Source organism: Mytilus trossulus, chromosome 14 (genome assembly GCF_036588685.1).
Source record: "Mytilus trossulus isolate FHL-02 chromosome 14, PNRI_Mtr1.1.1.hap1, whole genome shotgun sequence".
Classification (NCBI taxonomy): Eukaryota; Metazoa; Mollusca; class Bivalvia; order Mytilida; family Mytilidae; genus Mytilus; species Mytilus trossulus.
This window is the reverse complement of record NC_086386.1, coordinates 19,854,023-19,874,630: the sequence shown is the minus strand read 5'-3', so window position 1 is coordinate 19,874,630 and position 20,608 is coordinate 19,854,023. Positions and strand designations below refer to the sequence as shown.

At 32.4% G+C, this 20,608-nt stretch overlaps 3 protein-coding genes across 3 annotated transcripts; all 3 read left to right on the top strand.

Moving 5' to 3' along the window:
- The first annotated feature begins 4,098 nt into the window (after window positions 1-4,098).
- On the top strand, window positions 4,099-6,325 carry LOC134697553 (GTPase IMAP family member 7-like). The gene is made up of 3 exons (XM_063559834.1): window positions 4,099-4,135; window positions 4,816-4,878; window positions 5,103-6,325. The coding sequence occupies exons 1-3, from the start codon at window positions 4,099-4,101 to the stop codon at window positions 6,323-6,325; spliced, it is 1,323 nt and encodes a 440-aa protein (XP_063415904.1).
- Window positions 6,326-12,787: 6,462 nt separating this feature from the next.
- On the top strand, window positions 12,788-17,423 carry LOC134695699 (oxygen-dependent choline dehydrogenase-like). The gene is made up of 3 exons (XM_063557063.1): window positions 12,788-12,849; window positions 14,493-14,558; window positions 15,136-17,423. The coding sequence occupies exons 1-3, from the start codon at window positions 12,806-12,808 to the stop codon at window positions 17,417-17,419; spliced, it is 2,394 nt and encodes a 797-aa protein (XP_063413133.1). The 5' UTR covers window positions 12,788-12,805; the 3' UTR covers window positions 17,420-17,423.
- Window positions 17,424-17,521: 98 nt separating this feature from the next.
- On the top strand, window positions 17,522-18,313 carry LOC134697552 (bifunctional polynucleotide phosphatase/kinase-like). The gene has a single exon (XM_063559832.1). The coding sequence runs from the start codon at window positions 17,522-17,524 to the stop codon at window positions 18,311-18,313; it is 792 nt and encodes a 263-aa protein (XP_063415902.1).
- Window positions 18,314-20,608: the final 2,295 nt, after the last annotated feature.

The following is a 20,608-nucleotide window of genomic DNA, read 5'->3' as shown; positions in this document are numbered from 1 at the left end:
CTCATCTGTCCTGGAAAATATCAAATAAGGCTTCGTTTAAACTCATCTTCATATAAAAAAAAACCAAAAAAAAAAACAAACAAGACGGCTTGTAGAGATTAGCATTTGTTGCCTGTTTTGATACCGAATGACGGAAGAAATATCAATCCACTCTTTCTGTTTTAGCAGTTTGTTTAAGTTATTTAACAATATGTTTTAACATCATATCTGTATATTTTTCAGTTGAGTATGTGGAAGCACAGTACGATAATAAAATCGATGGAGATGACATTTTGATATTTGCAAAAGGAGATATTATTACAGTGACAGGTAACAGAAGTGATGGATTCATGGATGGACGAATTGGCCCCCTTGAAGGAAAATTTCCTGCGAATTTAGTTAAACCGTTTGAAAACAATCCAGGTAGGATCAACTTAATATTTGAATAGTAGTAAGTAAATAGATAAAAAAAAGTACTGACACAAATTCAATTATTTGATAGGTTTCCTGACCGTGGTAATTCAAAAATCTATATTTTGATAAGTTATTAACTTGGAATAGTAAAGGATCAAATCAACAGTGTCCCATCCTCGGCAATATGGTAAACTTTAATGCGCCCAAATTTTAACAAAATACTAGAACATACCCGTGTTATCGAGGTTCCGTGACTGAATTAAAGTATATAACTATGTGCAAGGCCTTATTTTAGTATTAGTATTGTCATCTGATAAGATACACAGTTTTCTCTGCTTTCAAATCTTTCTGTTTGAACCCGTCGAACTGGAACTGGAATGGAGTACTTTTCAATCAACAGCATTGTCATATATTCGTTATAAATAAAGTTGAATTCTTTGATTCGCTGTTTTATGTCATTCCCGCTAACAAAGTGGAAACTGTACCAATACGCCTCATTTTAAGTCCAGATTTTTAGTATTCGTATTGTTATCTTAGAAATTACTAAATTACTGATTAAAATACTACAGTTGGTAACAATTTGACAATTTAGTAGAGTCAATCCTGTGAGTATGACCCGTGTATATAGCATCATTAATCCTGAATACACCGTTTGGTGGTGCGCCTGTCAGATGCGGAACGTACAGATAAGGTTATAGGTGAATATACTATTGGTATCGGTATCGGACTCGACCCGGAACTTCTTAATTACTGGCAATATTAATTACGTGGAAAACAAAAGGGCCTGGAGTGGTGTAATTTTTAATCTACACCTTTGTACTATATTAGTTATATATAAAGTTAAATTCTTTGATTCGTCGTTTTTACGTGATGACGGCTGACAAATTGGACCTCGTAATTTTAGTATTATAGATACTTAGTAAAAACAACACGCAGTTGTCTTTTTGCTCCAAATTCATGAAGCTCACTAGTTTTAAATACATCAAAATACATCAAAATGATAATGATCCCTAAAAATACCAGACGCATCAATATAAAGGATATATGGGGAAAGTACCTTTTACTCATTTGAATGAATCTTCTGTTAAATGTCCAATTATAATTTTGTGTTACATGTATCTGTAATCATACTATAATTATAAAATACAAAAGTTTCGGTGTGGTGCTATTGGAAAACATCAAATTGCAGATTCAAATGACAGTGATGCGATCCGCTTGTGTAATTTTTGCACTAATGTAAACAAAAATAAAGATCCCAAACCTCCTTCCAAGATTATGGGAAAACACTACCTAGAACTTCTATTAGAAGATTTGTTTGCAATACTCAAAACAAAGGCGTAAAGTCCCATGTCGGAGATAAAAGGGATGATTCAGAATGGTGGTTTAACATAGTCATGATATAGTACAACTACACACGACGGCAATCAATCGTTCTAAGTACAAAATTATTATGATTGGAAAAGAGTATAAGCAAAACAAATTAAATTTGATAAAACAGTACGATAAATTTCAAGATTGTTTTGCCTTGGTATGTTCTCTCTCTTTTTGAATTTTTGTAAACACCACAAAAGTGTAACGCCTAGCTTATAATTAATTGTATACATACTCGTTAAAAGTACATTGTGCAATAAATATATTCCATTTATGATAGAAATAAATATGTTGACACTTGAAATAATGACATAGCATTTATATAACAAAACGTGATAAAGCAATCAAGCAGTTAAACACCAATCACAAAAAAATATATACACCAAGTCTCGCAAACACAAAATATACCACATACTAGCAATACATGGTCCACACTTGATACACACAACAAATATAGTCGGGTCGATACCACTATGACGTCTTCCGTTCCCCTAATATGACCTACCGAGTTACTTCACTTATTATTGCCTATCGTTTAAGTTGTTTTGGGGTTATGAATTAAAATGGCCCATTGATATTTTGTGTTCTACTTTAACAAAGGAACAAATCCATTTTTTATGCATTAATTTGATATCGACCATATGTCAGAAGATTAAAAAGTTCTTGCACATAACAGCATTCTTTACATGAACAGCGAAAAAAGCAATAACTAATTTGGATGCAGTGTACGTCTGTGCCCCCTTCTACAGACAGTCTAAATGCAGACACACATATTGGTTGAATACTGTCATGACAAAAAACAACAAATTTCCAATCAATCGATTTCATTAGTCTCATTTTCTAAGTGTTAATAACCGAGTATTTGTAAAAAGCAAACAAGTTATTTAAGTAAAACTTAAAATGCACCAACTGAAGTTATTGTTCCTTAACTTGAAAAGATTTATCATTATATGAATGTGTTTTGCTTACGGACACAATGTGTTAAATGTTTGAAACGTTTTCTATCTTTTACAAAAAATATTAGTTTGCTGCTAATAATATATTATTGATGACGACTTTTTAAGTCAGTTTTCCATATTTGGCACAACTTTTAAAATTTTAGGTCCTCAAGTCTTTCAACTTTGTACTTGTATGGCTATATAATCATTTTGATCTGAGCGTCACAGATGAGTCTTATGTAGACGAAACGCGTGTCTGGCGCATTAAATTGTAAACCTGGTACCTTTGATAACTGTTCCAGAAAGTCTCACTTAAATACATTTTTTTATAACTAACTTCGTTATTTATATGGTCAGATAAACTGTTAAAAACTATGAGATTTTCCTTAAAAAATACTACTGTGGATTCATTTATACTTGTTGGATACCAATTTTCATGGATTTTGTGGGTACAGGAGAACCACGAATTCAAATTTTCAATGAAAAACAAATTGTCTAAAGGAATGAGTGTAGACTTTGCTCAACCACGATATTAAATATCCACGAATATGTAAATTTTCCTCAAACCACTAAAATTGGTACCCACGAAAATAAATGAAATCACCTTAATAATTTTCTACCCGGTAATGCTAAGAGGAGTTATTAATGCTCTTCAGCTTCGTCCTTTACTTGTTGGTTTTGTCTGGTGTGTAATCGATGAGTCTATTGTAAACTAGACGCGCGTCTGTCGTAAATGGTTTCAAACCTAATCTATTTGATGGGTCTATTAACAGGTTAAACAATAACGTATTTTTCAGAAAAGTCATTGCTAGTTGTCAAAGCTCCTAGTAAACGTTATGTTGATGAGTTATTAAAAGTGCCAATTGGAAATATAGTAACATTAAAAAATAAATATGCAGAGTACTATTGGGTGGAATTTGAAGGAAACGAAGGATGGATTCAAGTTGGGTGTGTGGATTTTGTAACACATGATGAAGGTATGAATAACTTAGGAGGACAAAACTATCATATCATTGATAAAAAACACGTTATAAATTGTTGCATACCAAGCCTTTTTTTATCAGGATTAACCCACATGAGAATAAAAAATGTTTATAATAAACAGAAAACTATGTTTTAGGAACGCTATACAAAAAGACAACATTAAATTCAAATATTCCGGAAGTGGAACCTTATATCTTAATTAAGATTGCTTTTACTATGACTTCTTTTAATTAAGAGGTCAATTTACCTAAGGATCATTTTTAAAACAAATGTGATTGAATTAGATTATCATCAAAGGTTATATTTGAGAAAAGTTTAACGTTCATAGCTTTTAAAAGATAGGGATACGCATCATTTTTAATAGCTCAAAAAAAGATAAATCGGTCTGTTTTTTTTTCCATTTTCAATATACATGTCTGTTCTGGACATCTTTGAAATTCAAGAGGCAAGTACACAATTTAGATACTTGCAATTTCATAAAACTTTAATATTTTCCATTAGTTTAAATATATTTTATTTTAAACATTTGTCCGTTAATGCGTTGAGTTTTGAATAGGTATAGTTTTGTGTATTTTTAATTTTTAAAACATTGATAACTTCATTTCAAATAGTGTTTAATCTCTTCATATTTTATTTTAGATGTTCAATGTAGTTTTTTTTTATCTAAGGCATGCTGCTAGTTGTCTCGATTGGCAGCTATAGCTGACTAAACGGTTTCAGTTTTTGTAAATTGTGAAACCATTTAGTTTACTGTAGTTGTTCAAATCATTGTCCCTTGATTCTTAGGTCAATAGTTGTCGAATAGAAAGTGTTTATCACATATTCCTTGTTCATATGTTTATAAAACCGCTTGCTAATATGCACTGCGAAACGTTATAACCTCTTCGTTTGGTCTCTTTTTTCATGTCGTACATTTTTGTCTAACTATATTATTTTGTCTAAATGAAAGCTGTTGAACTCAGAACGAGTAAATACACTTTTTGCAATATTATGTTGAAACCTAGTCAATTTTGCAGATAGAATCATGCCAAACTGGTAGTTTAAAACTTGAAATCATTCAATAGTGAAGGATTTACGGTATTTTTTTCTTTTGTAAAGAAAAAATTGTATTCAATACTATTTCTTTTAGATTCACCACCACCACTGCCGCTTCGTAACAGTCACAAAAGAGCTGAGATGCAGGAAAAACAAGGTAAAAAATACTTTAATTTTGGTAACCTAGAATTACTTTTAATTAATTCTGCAACATAAACATTAACTAGTTACTATCATTCTTCGAAAGGAATACATAACAAGAACAGGTGATATATATATATCAAACGTTTGTTATGGTTTGTTCAGATATACCATACGGATTCTTTCAATAGAAAAGAGGGTGTGGAGAGATAACTCATAATAGTTTGACTTTCTTTTTAGATGATGGAGCTGAAATTCGAATCATACTGCTTGGAAAAACAGGATCGGGTAAGAGTGCTACTGGAAATTCTATTTTAGGAGGAAGCTATTTTGATTCATATGTGTGTGGAAATTCAGTAACTAAGATATGTGAAAAATTTGATGGAGTTTGTAATGGCAAAAATTTAGTAATAATTGATACACCCGGTTTGTTCGACACAACTTTATCTCATGACGCAATAAGTCGGGAATTAATTCGCTGCGCTCAATTGTCGTTACCAGGTCCACATGTGTTTTTGATTGTTCTGCAGATAACACGGTTCACAGAGGAAGAAACAAAGTCTTTGGAACACTTGTTCAAGATATTTGGTACATCCATGGGGGATTATGCTTTGATTGTTTTCACAAGATCGGAAGAATTAGAAAGAGAAGGGAAATCTATCAAATCTTTTATTGAGGGATCAGGCTCACATCTAATCGATTTCGTTGAGAAATGCAAGAATAGATATATTGGGATAAACAACAATGCGAACGGATCAAACTTAGTTGATATGGTGACGGGAGTGGTAAAAGCTATAAATGATATAGTAAACAATAACAACGGTGGCCATTTTACCAACAAAATAATTGATGAAGCTAGAGAAGTCCATACCACTTTGAGTAAAGCAACGGCCATGCAGGTATTAGACAAATTAGATAGTAATCAAGATCAAGAAGACGGAGATGAGTTTGACGAAAATGAATTCGACGATATTTCTTTACAAAGCCATGATTCCGGTGTGTCCTTGGCAAATCAATCTTTATTCGAAGATGTATCTGTAGAATGTAATAGTTTGGAGACAGATTTGAATGAACTTATCGATAAATATGAAAAGAAAATTCTGAGCAATGAAGAATTCAATAAAACTCTACAAGAACAATCGAAAAAGGAGGTTGAAGATGTCGACTTGCAGCTGGAAAATAAAAATAAAGAGGTTAAAGATATCACCGCCGATTTAAACCATGTGAAAAACCAGCGTCGTACATTACAGCAACAAAAGAGTGAGCTCAAGAACAAAACAAAAATTGATATTAAAGAAAATGATTTAAAATTGAAGCAGCTGCACAAAATAAAAAGAAAACTTGCGATGCAAAAATATAATCTCCATCGAAAAAAAATTGAATTAAGACAGAATCTTTCAAAAGAGTCTGACAGTTTGCAAACCATGATGAGAACAAATGAAAAGGGTTGTTTGATTATGTAGACTTCAAGTTGCTGGTAGATAAAGATTAACAAATCTTTAACTATGAATTTATTAACTAAGCAAAATTACAAATAAAATTCTGGATGTTTAATCAATTAATCATACATTTCCCTTACACAATATTCAAAACAAGTGAACCTTTGCAGTACAGTTAAAAATCCTTCAGTATATTTTCCAAATATTATTTGACTGATATTGTTTACTTTCTAAAAGCTGTGTAACTCATATATGTAACCATATGGCATTTCTATACCAGAGGCACGGAATTGCATTTCAAACAACCACATTTTTGCTAAACGCATTTGTATTTACAAACTGACAAACATGTACAGAAATGTAGTCAATTTCATGCAATATATACATATATTTGTTTAAAAATGAAGGGAAATGCTATAATTACCAATGAGACAACTATCCACCAGATTAGAAAAAAGTGGTAGAAGTTTTATTTAAAATCAATTAACTATATATTAAGCCTTAGTTTGTGAGTCTTGCATATTTGGAAGACAGATAAGAAAATAACACTAATCAGCTGTTTGTCATGGTTTACATCTTTGAAAGATTTGAATATCAAGACTTTTATCCAACAAAAAAACTATTTTCGTTTCATATGTTTTAATAGTGTTGTGTTTTGTCTGCTCAGATGTATTTTTTTTTATCATTTGTTTCAATTTGATTGATTTTTGTATTAAGTTTAAAATGATTTGGTGATTTCTGTTACAGTGTTTCTGATTAATATGAACACTTGTGTCTTGAAATTTTATATTTAAGCTGGTTACAAATCTTATTTTATAATTTGATTTTGCTGTAAATATATTATTTAAAGTGTTTGTTTCAAGCGATTGATTTTTAGATTGCCTGCCTCAATGGTTATCATAGGTACCATGCTTAAAATTTGAAACGCCACACGCGCGTTTCGTCTACATAAGATTTATCAATGACGCTCACATAAAAAAAAGTTAGAAACAACTATAACGTTGAAGAGCATTGATGACCCAAAAATCCAAGAAGTTGTACCAAATACGGCTAAGGTAATCTATTCCTGGAATAAGAAAATCATTAGCATTTCGAATAATTAATATTTTTGCAAACAGTGAATTTATAAAATTACCATAAAATGACATCGTTAAATGAGACAAAATTTTGTGGTGTATTTTGTTGTTATCTCCTTCAACTTGTTTAATTATGAATGATAAATGTATGATAGAAGGCACTCATATAATGATAAATCCATGCATCTGAGAGGAGAAGGTCCTGATATAATGGTGGATGCATGTCTGATAGAAAAAGTTCCTTATATATTGATGGATGCATGTCTAAGAGAATATAAAAAAGAAGATTTGGTATGATTGCCAATGAGACAACTATCCACAAAAGACCAAAATGACACAGACATTAACAACTATAGGTCACCGTACGACCTTCAACAATGAGCAAACCCCATACTGCATAGTCAGCTATAAAAGGCTCCGATAAGACAATGTAAAACAATTCAAACGAGAAAACTAACGGCCTTATTCATGTAATAAAAAATGAACGAAACACAAATATGTAACACATAAACAAACGAGAACCACTGAATTACAGGCTCCTGACTTGTGACAGGCACATACATAAACAATGTGGCGGGGTTAAACATGTTAGCGGGATCCCAACCCTTCCCCTAACCTGGGACAGTGGTATAACAGTAAAACATAAGAACGAACTATAAAAATTAGTTAAAAAAGGCTTAACTCATCAGATGGACAAAAATACAAGTGGACGTTGCCGGGTACTTATACATCCCGACACAAAAAGACTTAATTAACAGATCTGAGCGTACTCGCAGTTATCTGACAGCTAGTTCAAAGCCACTAACAACTAATATGCATCTAAGACTAAACTACCAATCCGCACACAGCCAACATCCAATGGCTTTAGTGTAAAGACGTCATAAACAGCCAGAGAAAAAAATATGACCTTGTGCAATGCCAAGTTACAGGTATCGACAGATTGTAGATACCATACTAGTTATATTTAGTTAGTTTTTAATCTACTGATAACAAAATCAATATTTATACCAATAAAAACAATATTTAATGATCTTATTACAGTGTTGAATAGGTAACCTTTTAGAATAAGTTTATTTAAAGGAGCGACAAGTCTAGACGGATCATTTCTAAATTTCCGGGCATGGTTAACATTTCCGTAAAAATGAGGATGTGCTATCCCGTTTGAAATAAGTTTTCTACAGGTACAACCGAACTTCAAAACCAAATCTTTATACCTTTGAAAAAACTGGGAGAAGGTCCTTATATAATGATAAATCCATGTCTGAGAGGAGGAGGTCCTTATATAATGAATGATGCATGTCTGAGAGAAAAGGGTCCTTATACAAAAGTGGATGCATGTCTGATAGAAGAATGTCCTCATGTAATGGTGCATGTCTGATAGAAGAAGGTCCTTCTACGATGATGGATGCATGTCTGAGAGAAGGTCCTTATATAATGATAAATGCATGTGTGAGAGGAGGTCCTTATATAATGATAAATGCATGTCTGAGAGGAGGTCCTTATATAATTATGGATGCGTGTCTGAGAGGAGGTCCTTATATAATGATGGATGCATGTCTGAGAGGAGGTCCTTATATAATGATGGTTGCATGTCTGAGAGAAGAAGATTAAGGTCCTTATATAATGATGGATGCATGTCTGAGAGAAGAAGGTCCTTATATAATGATGGATGCATATCTGAGAGAAGAAGGTCCTTATATAATGATGGATGCATGTCTGAGAGAAGAAGGTCCTTATATTATGATGGATGCATGACTGAGAGAAGAAGGTCCTTATATAATGATGGATGCATGTATGAGAGGAGAAGGTTCTTATATAATGATGGATGCATGACTGAGAGAAGAAGGTCCTTATTTAATGATGGATGCATCAGTGAACGAAAAAGGTCCAAAAATAATGATAAATGCATGTCTGAAAGACGGTCCTTATATAAGAATGGATGCAGTCTGAGAAGAGGAGGTCCTTATGTAATGATGGATGGTAGTCTGATAGAAGGTCCTTATATAATATTGGATGCATGTCTGAGAGAAGAAGGTCATTATACAATGATTGATGCATGACTCAGAGAAGAAGGTCCTTTTATAATGATGGATGCATGTCTGAGAGAAGAAGGTCCTTATTTAATGATGGATGCATGTTTAACCCTCTTGCTGCCGAGTTTTTTCTTGCTTTCTCGCGCCAAAAGCATCTTGACGTTTCTTATCTGTGAAGTTGCAAAACTTGTGCCTCTCTGTAGAACTGCGTTTTCCCGCCGTCCATAGTTTTTCCCGTGTCAATGGAGCAGTTATTATGAAAAGTGATGTATAAGTAATTTTACGGAAGTTCTTGCTCTAAGATTGTCATAAACGATGTTTTTAATAAAACATTATTTAAAAATACAACTTTCCACCTTGGAATATATTTTTTTTTATCTTTCTTGTCTTAAAACAAATTGAAAATAATATACCAACTGCTATGCTAGCTTTGAAGACGACTTTGTTTCATCTTTGTCAAGTGAAATGGATAAACGATTCTTAGCCACCTATAAAATACTAAAATATTTATTCTCGGTTGTTTTTTAATTTGGTAATAGGTAAATACTGTAAAAAAAAACACCTCTCAACTCATTATATAAACGGCAAAACAACGGCACCCAATGAAAATGAAAATAAAAACAAAGCGCGTACTAATTAGTAAAAATAAATAAAATCTCCGAGCAGCTGTTCTATGATTCTATAAACTACTTCTTGTTGTAAAGTATCAAACGAGTCAGATTAAAATTATCATGATTTCAATCCTTGTTTCGGTAGGCGAGGATATATTTTTTATATAAAATTTATTATCGATATTCATTTTGCTTATATTTTAATCATGTTTATTATTCTTTTGTTGACCACTTATTGCTCAAAGTTTTAGAGAATATGAATAAAAAAACATAGTAAAAACGAGGAAAGAAATTCTTTAAAATGAATTTCTATTGTCTACAAATGAACATGAATCAATAATAATTCATTTTCATTTACTATGATAAAGTACACACTGTAATTGACATACACGAAATATCTTTAAAATCTGTTACTATAATTGATAAATTGTAATCTTCGTAACGTTCAGCGGCAAGTATTTCATGCAATATTAAGGACGTCTGAAATTCAATATACAATAAATATATTGCTCAGTGGGTCCTACAAAGTAAAAGATCTGTGGTGAATGACTGAATGTCAGAAAAAAGAGGTTACCACTGGGAAAGAATATCTAGGAATAGAAATCATTGTGTCTACTACTAATTTAACATTCCCATTTCGAATGAAAATTTAAAAAAAATTAAGTCAGTGCTTCCATGATGAAACAGGTTTAAAATGTATTGAAATATCGTATGGCAATATTGTACAAGTGCATCGGTAAACATGTGTGTGTACTTATACAAAAAAATCCTAACCGAGATTTCAATCCTTGTATTTGGGTCCTTAATAAATTATCCAGTTCTTTTAAATAAATCGTGGATATATGGTGTATTGTGAATGAATATCAATATTTCGCGTAATCAAGTATAACATTTCACCTTTTGTTATGATTATTTATTTTAACAAAGATAAGATTTTTGATTTATAAAAGATACTCTGCAATTCTGATTGATAGATCATGTACGAAAAAAAAATTTCTTTACATGACAATGACGAACTCAATAATTAGTTAACACGTTCAATAAGTTGGTATTATAGTACTAACAAGCTTATGATCCTGTATCATTTCATGACATCTGTTTTAAGTATACTTTTAAAGCATTTTAGTCTGCTTCATTCCCGCCAAAATCGCCCTTTTGACGGCGTCTTTTGACGTTGTCGGTGCCCCTGAGTATTGTGACGTTACAATGGGCCTTTGACGTTCTACACAATCAACAAGATTTGTGTGTAGAAGCCATAAATGTCCCTTTGGCAGCAAGGAGTTAAGAGAAGAAGATCGTTATATAATGATGGATGCAGTCCGAGAGGAGAAGGTCCTTAAATAATGATGGATTTATGTCTAAGAGGAGAAGGTCCTTATATAATGATGGATTCATGTCTAAGAGGAGAAAGTCCTTATATAATGATGGTTGCATGACTGCTAGGACACGGTCCTTAAATAATGATGGGTGCATGACTCAGAGGATAAGGTCCTTATAAAATGATAAATGCATGTCTGTGAGGAGAAGGTCATTATATAAAGATGGATACATGTTTATGGGAAGGTTCTTTTTAAATATTAGATGCAAGTCTGAGAGGAGAAGGTCCTTATATTATAGTGTATGCATGTCTGAGAGGAGAAGGTTCTTATATTATGAAATATGCATGTCTGAGAGAAGATGGTCCTTATATAATATTTGATGCATGTCTGAGAGGAGAAGGTCCTTCTAAAAGGATGGATGCATAGCTGAGAGGTGTCGGGAATACGTGAATTAAGGAATAAAACGTTGCATGTTCTAATAATGTAATCGATCTATATAATGCCCAAATATACAAATGACACGTAACAAAGTTTTGACGTAACAATATAAGACATAAGTGATGTTCCCGCGTTGTGTTCGCGTCGTATTTACAACACTCATTTCAGTATCATTAAACAGACTGTTTGTATCGTTGTTGTTATTCAAATCTTTTCAACCTATATATCTTTTGTTTTCCAGACGACCAGACGATCATATTGTAAATCAGTTTACGGATCAATTTGAATATTTCTAATATGTCAAACGGCTTTAGAAAGGAAGAACCTAAATATTAAGGCATAATCACATTTAAAAATGTTGTCTCTTTGACACATTCCCCATTTCCATTCTCAATTTTATGAGTTAGTCTGTCCTAAGCTTAAACACATCACGATCCCGTTTAGCGTTATAAAGTGTCGTCGTGATATAATATTTTGTGCTGATACGACGTTATGCAATTCAAAAAGTCAGTATGAATAATCATTGCTGACTAGTCCGTTTAAATACTTTAAATAAGATTGGAAGGATGCAGTAAATGAGAGCCTTCAACCCGGAGGTGGCCTTTAGCTGACTCCTGGAAAATAATAAACACTAGTTCATATTTGTCCTTTTACTTTTAGTTCATAGTTTAAATTTTGAGTAAATAAGTTACGTATTCGCAGACTTAAGGTTGATACTTGTTGTATTGTCTGAAAAAGCGAAGTTTTCGACCATTAATTTTGTCTCACATTTTGAAATATTTAAACTATGTTTTTTTATACATTCTTGGTTTAAGATGTTTAGGTTTAATCCTGGTGTCTAGGAAATGAAAGTTATGGGATATTTTCATTTACATAGACTTTCAGTAATTTAATTCAAAATTTACATGATTTTAAATTTAAATTAACACCGAAAATATTATTAACTATAGTGAATAATGTACATCGACTGAAGTTATTTGTTGGTCTTAACGGATATGTACATCCCATACAACCGGAATGTGATTCAATGTTTAGGTACATAATTATAAAAACAGGACTGAAAATCCAAAGGTGGGTTCAATTTCTTTATTGTCTACAAATTATTAGGTACTAGTCATAAATTTTTAAATATTGAATAAATATTACTTTTGTATTCTAGTTAAACATGTCACATTCATGTTACTGATATTTCAGATTAGTTTTAGCATAGAGCGTTCCAGTACAAACGTGTAGCATTTTATATGATCCAACGATTTTCATTTGATTTTATCAAAGTTTATTTTTATATATACTTTAGATGATATTAGTATTGTCTAGTTATTGATTAAGATAATTATATTACAAGATTATATATTCTTATGAAAGTTTTTCTTTACATTTTAATCAAGTAAAAATTAAATTCACAAAAATACTTAACTCCGAGGAAAATTGAACACGGAAAAAACCCTCATCAAATTCAAAATCAAATGATAAAACACATCGAACGAATAGACAATAATAGTTATCAAAGGTGTCAAGATTATAATTAAGTACGCCAGACACGCGTTTCGTCTACATAAGACTCATCAGTGACGCTCATATCAAAATATTTATAAAGCCAAAGAATTACAAAGTTGAAGAGCATTGAGGATTCAAAATTCCCCAAAATTGTGCTAAATACGGCTAAGGTAATCTATGCCTGAAATAAGAAAATCCTTAGTTTTTCGAAAAATTCAAAGTTTTGTAAACAGGATAGGAGTACTTTTTAAACACTTAAACGTTTATTTCATTTGAATCAATTAATTTATGTGAAAGATTTTAACTGATTTAGTCATTAAGAACGACCCGATTCAAGCTCAAATATGAAAAATCTTTCAAATATGCCGAAAGCTGTCACTTTTCAGATGTTTTTTTTTACCAAAAATGAATGTGGCCGCATCCGTGTTCATCGTCAACCTTTATATATGTTATGTATTATCATAAATTACAACTTATATTTCAATATTAATGATGCACACGAATGCGGCCACTTTCGTTTTTACACGAAAACCGTCTAAAATTTAACTAAAATGCTAGAATTGTGAAGATTTCAGTAATTTAGCATGACTTAATGGTGTTAGTACTAAATATGTGTGCAGTGTATTTACAAAAACAGCCCATATTTATGTAGCAGAAGCATTCTACTGTCCAATAAATAACTGAAAGTTTACATTTTAACAATTTTGTTTGTAAAACTGCTATATTTTGGGACCAAAAGGGGTCTTTCTGGACCTACTCCTTTATAAAAATGACCACATTATTGATATTCATGTCAAACACCGAAGTGTTGACTACTGGGCTGGTGATATCCTCGGGGACGAAACGTCCACCAGCAGTGGTATCGACCCAGTGGTGTAAATAGTTATCAAAGGTACCAGAATTATAATTAAGTACGCCAGACTGTCACATTTCAAACTTGGTACAGACATTTTTAAATGTAGAAAATAGTGTATTGAACCTGGTATTATAGCGCTAAACCTCTAAAATCTATGACAGTCGCATCAAATCCATTATATCTGAAACAATGCGTGAACGAAACAAACATTATAGGTTAATAAAACACTGTCGATCTAGTTGAAAATATAAAAAAGAAGATGTGGTATGATAGCCAATGAGACATCAATCCACAAAAGACCAAACTGACACAAAGATTAACAATTATAGGTCACCGTATATTAGTTTATTTCTATTTTTAGGAATATGGCTGGTTTGAAGATCCTTATATTTGAATGTACTCTACTAGTACTAGTCATCTTTTGCAGGTATTTCTGTTAAAACATGTATATTTTGTATTGAATACGGATGTCACCCACGCGCGCACACACACACACACACCAACACACACCTACAAACACACACAAATATATAACCATTTGCAATTATGGGGAAACCTTGATTTATTAAGTGGAGGGCAATTAGATAAAAAATAGGAATCCAGCAGTGTAAAAGAAATATATATATAAGAAAATAGCATGTTTTGTATGAGGAGGAGACCCCGTGGATTATTGTTTGTTTTATCCTTTAAATTTATACCTGTGAACCTAACAGTAGTTGTTAATACTTGTTAAACTCGGGAGTACGGGTTGAAATTAGTCGTATATTTTTGTGGATATTCGTTTTACTAAGTAGTTTGTACTTTGCAAAAAAAGAAAACATAGATAATGGTTCAAAATTAAATCAACTGAAAAATGACATCCGTCACAGATTAAGAAAACAGAGGTATCTAGATCTTTACATTATTTCTATCGACAATCAAAGAACTTAAATGAATCATCAACACATTTGTATTGAAATTTATCTATATATCGATTTGTGAGGGTAAATATTATTCTATTGTAGAAACACATATCAGACTCAATCAGACATCATTAACTGTGATTTTGTTATAATTGGTGCCGGAACAGCCAGCTTAACTCTGGGCAGTTTATTATCAGATGTCCCATACTGGAAAGTTTGCATTTTAGAACGTGGCCCTATGGAATCGAGAATGGATGGGTGGTATACTAACAGTTACAAGTTTACTACTCCTCATGATCCGATGTGGCTAACTTCTCCTGTTTTACAGACAATGGAAAATAATAAAAATACAAACAGAGATGGACGAAATATATATATCCCAAGATTTCGTGGTCGTGGTGGAACATCTCGCGTTTATGGAGCAATAAATAGAAGAGCTAGTCCTGCTGTTCTTGATTTGTGGCCAGATGGATGGAAACATGACAATTTGACCCACTATTATAAGAAGATGGAAGATCATTATTGTTATTATGACTCAAAAGATGTTACTGGGATATCAGAAGAAGATTGCAAGAAATGGCATGGTAAAGGAGGTGCAATGCAAGTAAATACACAGATGAAGGAGGCATTCCAGAAATTCGCAAGGGAAATGAAATATCTTTGCCAAAAGACCAGTATGCCATGGGGTGGTTATGCTCATAACTACAACGGTCATTTGGAAGATAGAATAAGCTGTAGTGTTTTTCAACAATTCAAAATGAGGACGGAAAAAGTTGGAAAAGACAATTTTGTTCCTACACCGGAGGCGCGAAATAACCGAGCGTCACAGACGGCTCGTGGTAGCAGTTTTTCAGGTTATTATGAACGAAGACAGGACCGAGCTAACCTGCATGTCTTTACATCTACAACTGTAACGAAAATTTTGTTTCAAAATACAAAGGCAATAGGGGTCCTATGTTTGAATGAAGATAGTGAGAAAATTTTAACATTTTACGCCCAGAAAGAGGTTATTGTTGGGGGAGGGTCTTTTGATACCCCTCATTTACTTCAGGTTAGTGGTATTGGTCCCAAAAAACTTTTGAAGAAGATTAAAGTTGATATAGTCGCTGAAAATCAACACGTTGGACAGCATTTATGGGATCATATCTCCGTGCCATATGTACTCAAGCTCTCACCTGAATCAGACGATTTATGTTGCACTGATCCAGACAGTAAAATACCAAAAGTAAATATTGATGGTAAAATTTATGATACAAGAACATTATCCAGTATCAATGGTCCTTTTTCATGGATTTTGCATTTGAGATCAAACTTAACTCGGCCGCTACAAAATATGTCTGACATTCAGATATATGTGATGGGAAATTCCAAACTTTTTGACGAAACAGGATCATTGTGTACCGCTCCAACAACTGGTCACAGTGATTTAAAGGAATATGGTTTCTCTGGCGATGAAGATGATACCGTTGATTCAGAAGATTTAAACGAAGGAACAATTCGTATTATTGATCAGTGGCCAGAATTTCGAGGCTCTATTAATGCTGTAACAGCCAACATTTTTGATAAGCCAAAATTAGATTATGGATGGACATACTCTGAAGATGGTATACCTACAAAAGAGTTCGAACAAGTGTCCAAACTATTCAAAGACCAAATTCGAATGCTACGAGAAATGTATTTTGGTGCTGATGTTCGAGAAGAGCTTCGTTCTTTAATTGTTGATGAAGTTGCACCAGGTAAAGAAATTGATACGGATGAAGAACTTGATGCGTGGATGAGGGGAATGTTTGTTTCAGCATTGCATCCAGTAGGTACATGTAAAATGCCTGAATGTGCAGATGAATTTTTACAAGTGAGGGGAGTGTCTAAGTTGCGAGTATGTGATGCTTCAGCGTTCGCCTCACAAACCGATGGAAACCCTGCCGCAACCCTCTATGCAATGGGAGAAAAACTTGCGGATATGCTCAAATTTCAGTATTTAAAGTACGTTAAAGTTGCTATACGTCAAGACTTATCAATTCCAGTTGAATCGACTAAACTGGATGACCCGGATATTACTTCTGTTCAATCATACACGAACTGTAAAGACACTAAGGTCTTGAGCGAATGGATATCAACGGGGAAATCAACTTCTGCAATAATTTACCGGTGGTCACTTGTTTGCAATGAAAATTCGAATATAAGGGATATTGCAGATAAAGTCATTAAAGCAACACTTTACTTGAATATTGACTACAATAAATGTTCTACAGAAGGCTTCCCAAAGTTTAACCGTGAAGAAACTCCCCCTATTAATGTAGAATCTGAACCAAATCATCAAGAATCATCTTATGTTTTTATAGTATGGTGTAGGGCATTTGAAAATGTGAATCCTAATGATCTGTGAAAATCTGTTGGTTATTTTAACGGAGATAATGGAAATAATCCTGGTTCAAAAAAATGTTTTAAACTTAACTGCGAGGAGGAAATATGTTCAATTCTAAAATATATGAACAACGATGCTAGAGAACTGATTTTTTCGGAACCAGAACTAAATTTACCACTTAAAAACTATGTTTCAACAAAGAAAATTGTGTCTAAAAACTATGGAAAATCATCTTGTTATGTACGAACTGGATCATTTAAAAGTAATGCCGGTATAGATTGGTATGATGGACTTGCCGGACACCTACTTGAAGATGTGTATTCTGCTGATGGAACTAGACGATCACGACAATACCCTCCACTGAACCGTCTGAGTGGATGGTGGACAGAAAAAACGGATGGACTTTTATATTACGAATCCAAAGGCCTTAAATCTAGTTTGAATCTTGCAGCATTTGATTTAGACGGAACTCTGATTACAACGAAATCCGGAAACGACTTCCCTATAGATGAAAATGACTGGGAGTTAAAGTTTCCTGAAATAACCGAAAGACTGTACAAGAATCGAATCGAGGGTATCAACAATGTTATAATGAGTAACCAGAAAGAAATTGGGTTAGGTTTGCAAAATAAAGAAGAATGGATGACAAAAATAGAGAACATAATTTCTAAGATTGGAGTACCAATGTATGCTTTAGCTTCTACGAAAGATAACAAATACAGAAAACCGGATGTTGGAATGTGGGAACATTACCGATGTTCTTTAAACCAATTCAGTTCAATTGAAAAGTCCGATGCAGTATATGTTGGTGACGCAAATGGTCAAGAGGGAAGGCCAGATTCAGACAAAATATTTGCTGAAAACGTTGGCATCAAATTTAATAATCCAGAAGAATACTTTCATGATGACCTTTAATATTCAAAGGATATTGTAAATGGAATATTATAATGTAGTAATTATATGCAGCTGTTAGTATTATACATAGCATAGTCCTACTCGTAACGCTTATTCGAACATAAATTGTTTCTTATTTTATTTTTAAAAAAAACCTGATATGACAGAAAATTCACAGCTACCAGTTTTATTTGATAGACACAATTATTGTCAACAATATAACAAATCATCAAGAAAAAAGTGCTAACATCAGTATCCGCATACCACTTGTTCAAAAAAAATGTCTACAAAAGAAACGTAAAAAGAACTAAATAATATTCTAGTAGTCTTACAAGTTTGGTGTGTAAAATTTCGATGAACTAATAAGGGCACGTAGACTAATATCTTAAGTCTAAAAACCAAATTACTAAATATATTTCAGTAGTGCTTTTTTCAAATTTTCTCTACTCTTTACTATAACAACCCCTTCTTTCTCCCGGCCAATAAATAAGTCGCATTGGTAGCCCAATCGATAATAGGTTCAAACTTTGTTCCCCACTTCATTAGTTAATCAAACTTAAATTTCCCATTAGTGTTAAGATGGATATTCCCTACTTAATCAGTAGCACCCTATTTAAATTGAAAACTACCCAGATATCTCTAACAAGTAAATGCTTGTTTTAAAACGAAATATCTCGTATTATTGTTAAAAAAAAACGTTTTACACAAGATAGCCTAAATCACCAGGTTAAATGATTTGACTGAGTAGAGTATATTGTGACAGCAAATATTAATTTGTTAACTTCTTTTTTTCTGGCTTAGCAAACATTATTGTAAAAGTAAAGATGTAAATGTGTGTTATTCTTTGGCTTATCTATTAAACTTAAGCTCATATAGCTATTTTTAGACAATTTATATATTTAACAATCCTTGATCAGTAGTTCATCATGTTTCTTCAAGCATTTTGCTCAGTCATAGTAATGTTTGTACTCATTAGTTTCGTTATTTTATCATTGGTATTTTAATAAAATTTGCATAATTCCAATAGTTATTTTATCATTGGTTTTTATCATAAAATTTGCATATTTTCCACGGCTCGACACAACCAATCAATAGATGTCATTTTTGCTGAACTCTTATCTATCAATTTTTATACTTATATCTCAAAAATTGCGATAAAAATAATTTTTCATTACAAATACTTGTTACATGATCTCAATACCGACTGCTCTTGTTCTAGCTCTTAATTAATGAATAATCAGGCTGAACTCGTCATTACTGCTGACTTCAACATTGTGCCGAAATATCGTAATCCAAATATCATGAAAAAAAACACAACTTAAATATTCAGTCGAGGATTATATTTTTTTCTTTTCAACATCATCAACACTACCACCTTAATCACAAACAACATAAACAACAACACCAACAAAATTAACTGTAAGATGGTAGCGTATCTCTTATTGATTCCGAAAATGCAATGTTTAAGACACCTTTTTCATAAAATGAGGTAGATAATACGCCACTTCCAGTTTAATCAAAGTCACTACCGGTGTCAAATAACAGATTTTTTATATTGATTCCGAAAATAAGTGTTTTTTATATCTTTTTCTTTGATATTTAGATAACATATCCCTTTTCGTAAAATGTGACCTAAAAAAAAAATAATTTCCCTCCAAAATCGGATTTTTATAAAATTTAGGATTTTTTCAAATCCATTTAAAAAAAAAAAAAATCTTTTCTTCGCTTAAAGCAATAGGTCATACAGTATAAATATACCTCTTAAATTGGATTACTGAATTGAGTGTTAATATAAGTTGCTCTTGAATTCAGTCAGTTTGGTCATGTTTATAATGCTGTGTCCTATGTTTTTGACGAGGAAAATTACATAAACTCCTATTGTATGAATTGAATAAACTAACCTTTCACATCTAAAAGCTAGATATCTTTATTCTAGAATAATATTCCAATTCAAATAGCCAAATAGAATTGTTATTTGAATGGTACAGATGGTTTAATTTTTACCATAACAAATATTAACAGTACAATTTTCACTTATGACAGATACTTCTTATAAAGTACAAACAGTATGACATCAACATTGCAGAAATACCATCAACAAGTTATGCTTTTTATAAGCAAGACAGGATTTTCCTCTTAAAATAATAAATACTTTTACAGTATCGACACACGATATTTGAACACGTTTGGGATTGGAAATTCCAGTAAAAATAAGTTTTAATAAAAAGCTTTTTTATGTAGTATATTTACATACTATAATACATGGTTACTTGTCTTCAATTGAATGTTTCATTTTGTTTACTTCAGTGACTTGTC

Bases quoted from the DNA above. Each gene is read 5' to 3' on its own strand.
- LOC134697553 (XM_063559834.1), top strand. From the start codon at position 4,099: ATGTCTGTTCTGGACATCTTTGAAATTCAAGAGGCAA. The intron at 4,136-4,815 runs GTACACAATTTA...TATTTCTTTTAG, and splicing joins CTTTGAAATTCAAGAGGCAA to ATTCACCACCACCACTGCCG. The intron at 4,879-5,102 runs GTAAAAAATACT...CTTTCTTTTTAG, and splicing joins TGAGATGCAGGAAAAACAAG to ATGATGGAGCTGAAATTCGA.
- LOC134695699 (XM_063557063.1), top strand. From the start codon at position 12,806: ATGTTTAGGTACATAATTATAAAAACAGGACTGAAAATCCAAAG. The intron at 12,850-14,492 runs GTGGGTTCAATT...TTCTATTTTTAG, and splicing joins ACAGGACTGAAAATCCAAAG to GAATATGGCTGGTTTGAAGA. The intron at 14,559-15,135 runs GTATTTCTGTTA...ATTCTATTGTAG, and splicing joins GTACTAGTCATCTTTTGCAG to AAACACATATCAGACTCAAT.
- LOC134697552 (XM_063559832.1), top strand. From the start codon at position 17,522: ATGAACAACGATGCTAGAGAACTGATTTTTTCGGAACCAGAACTAAAT.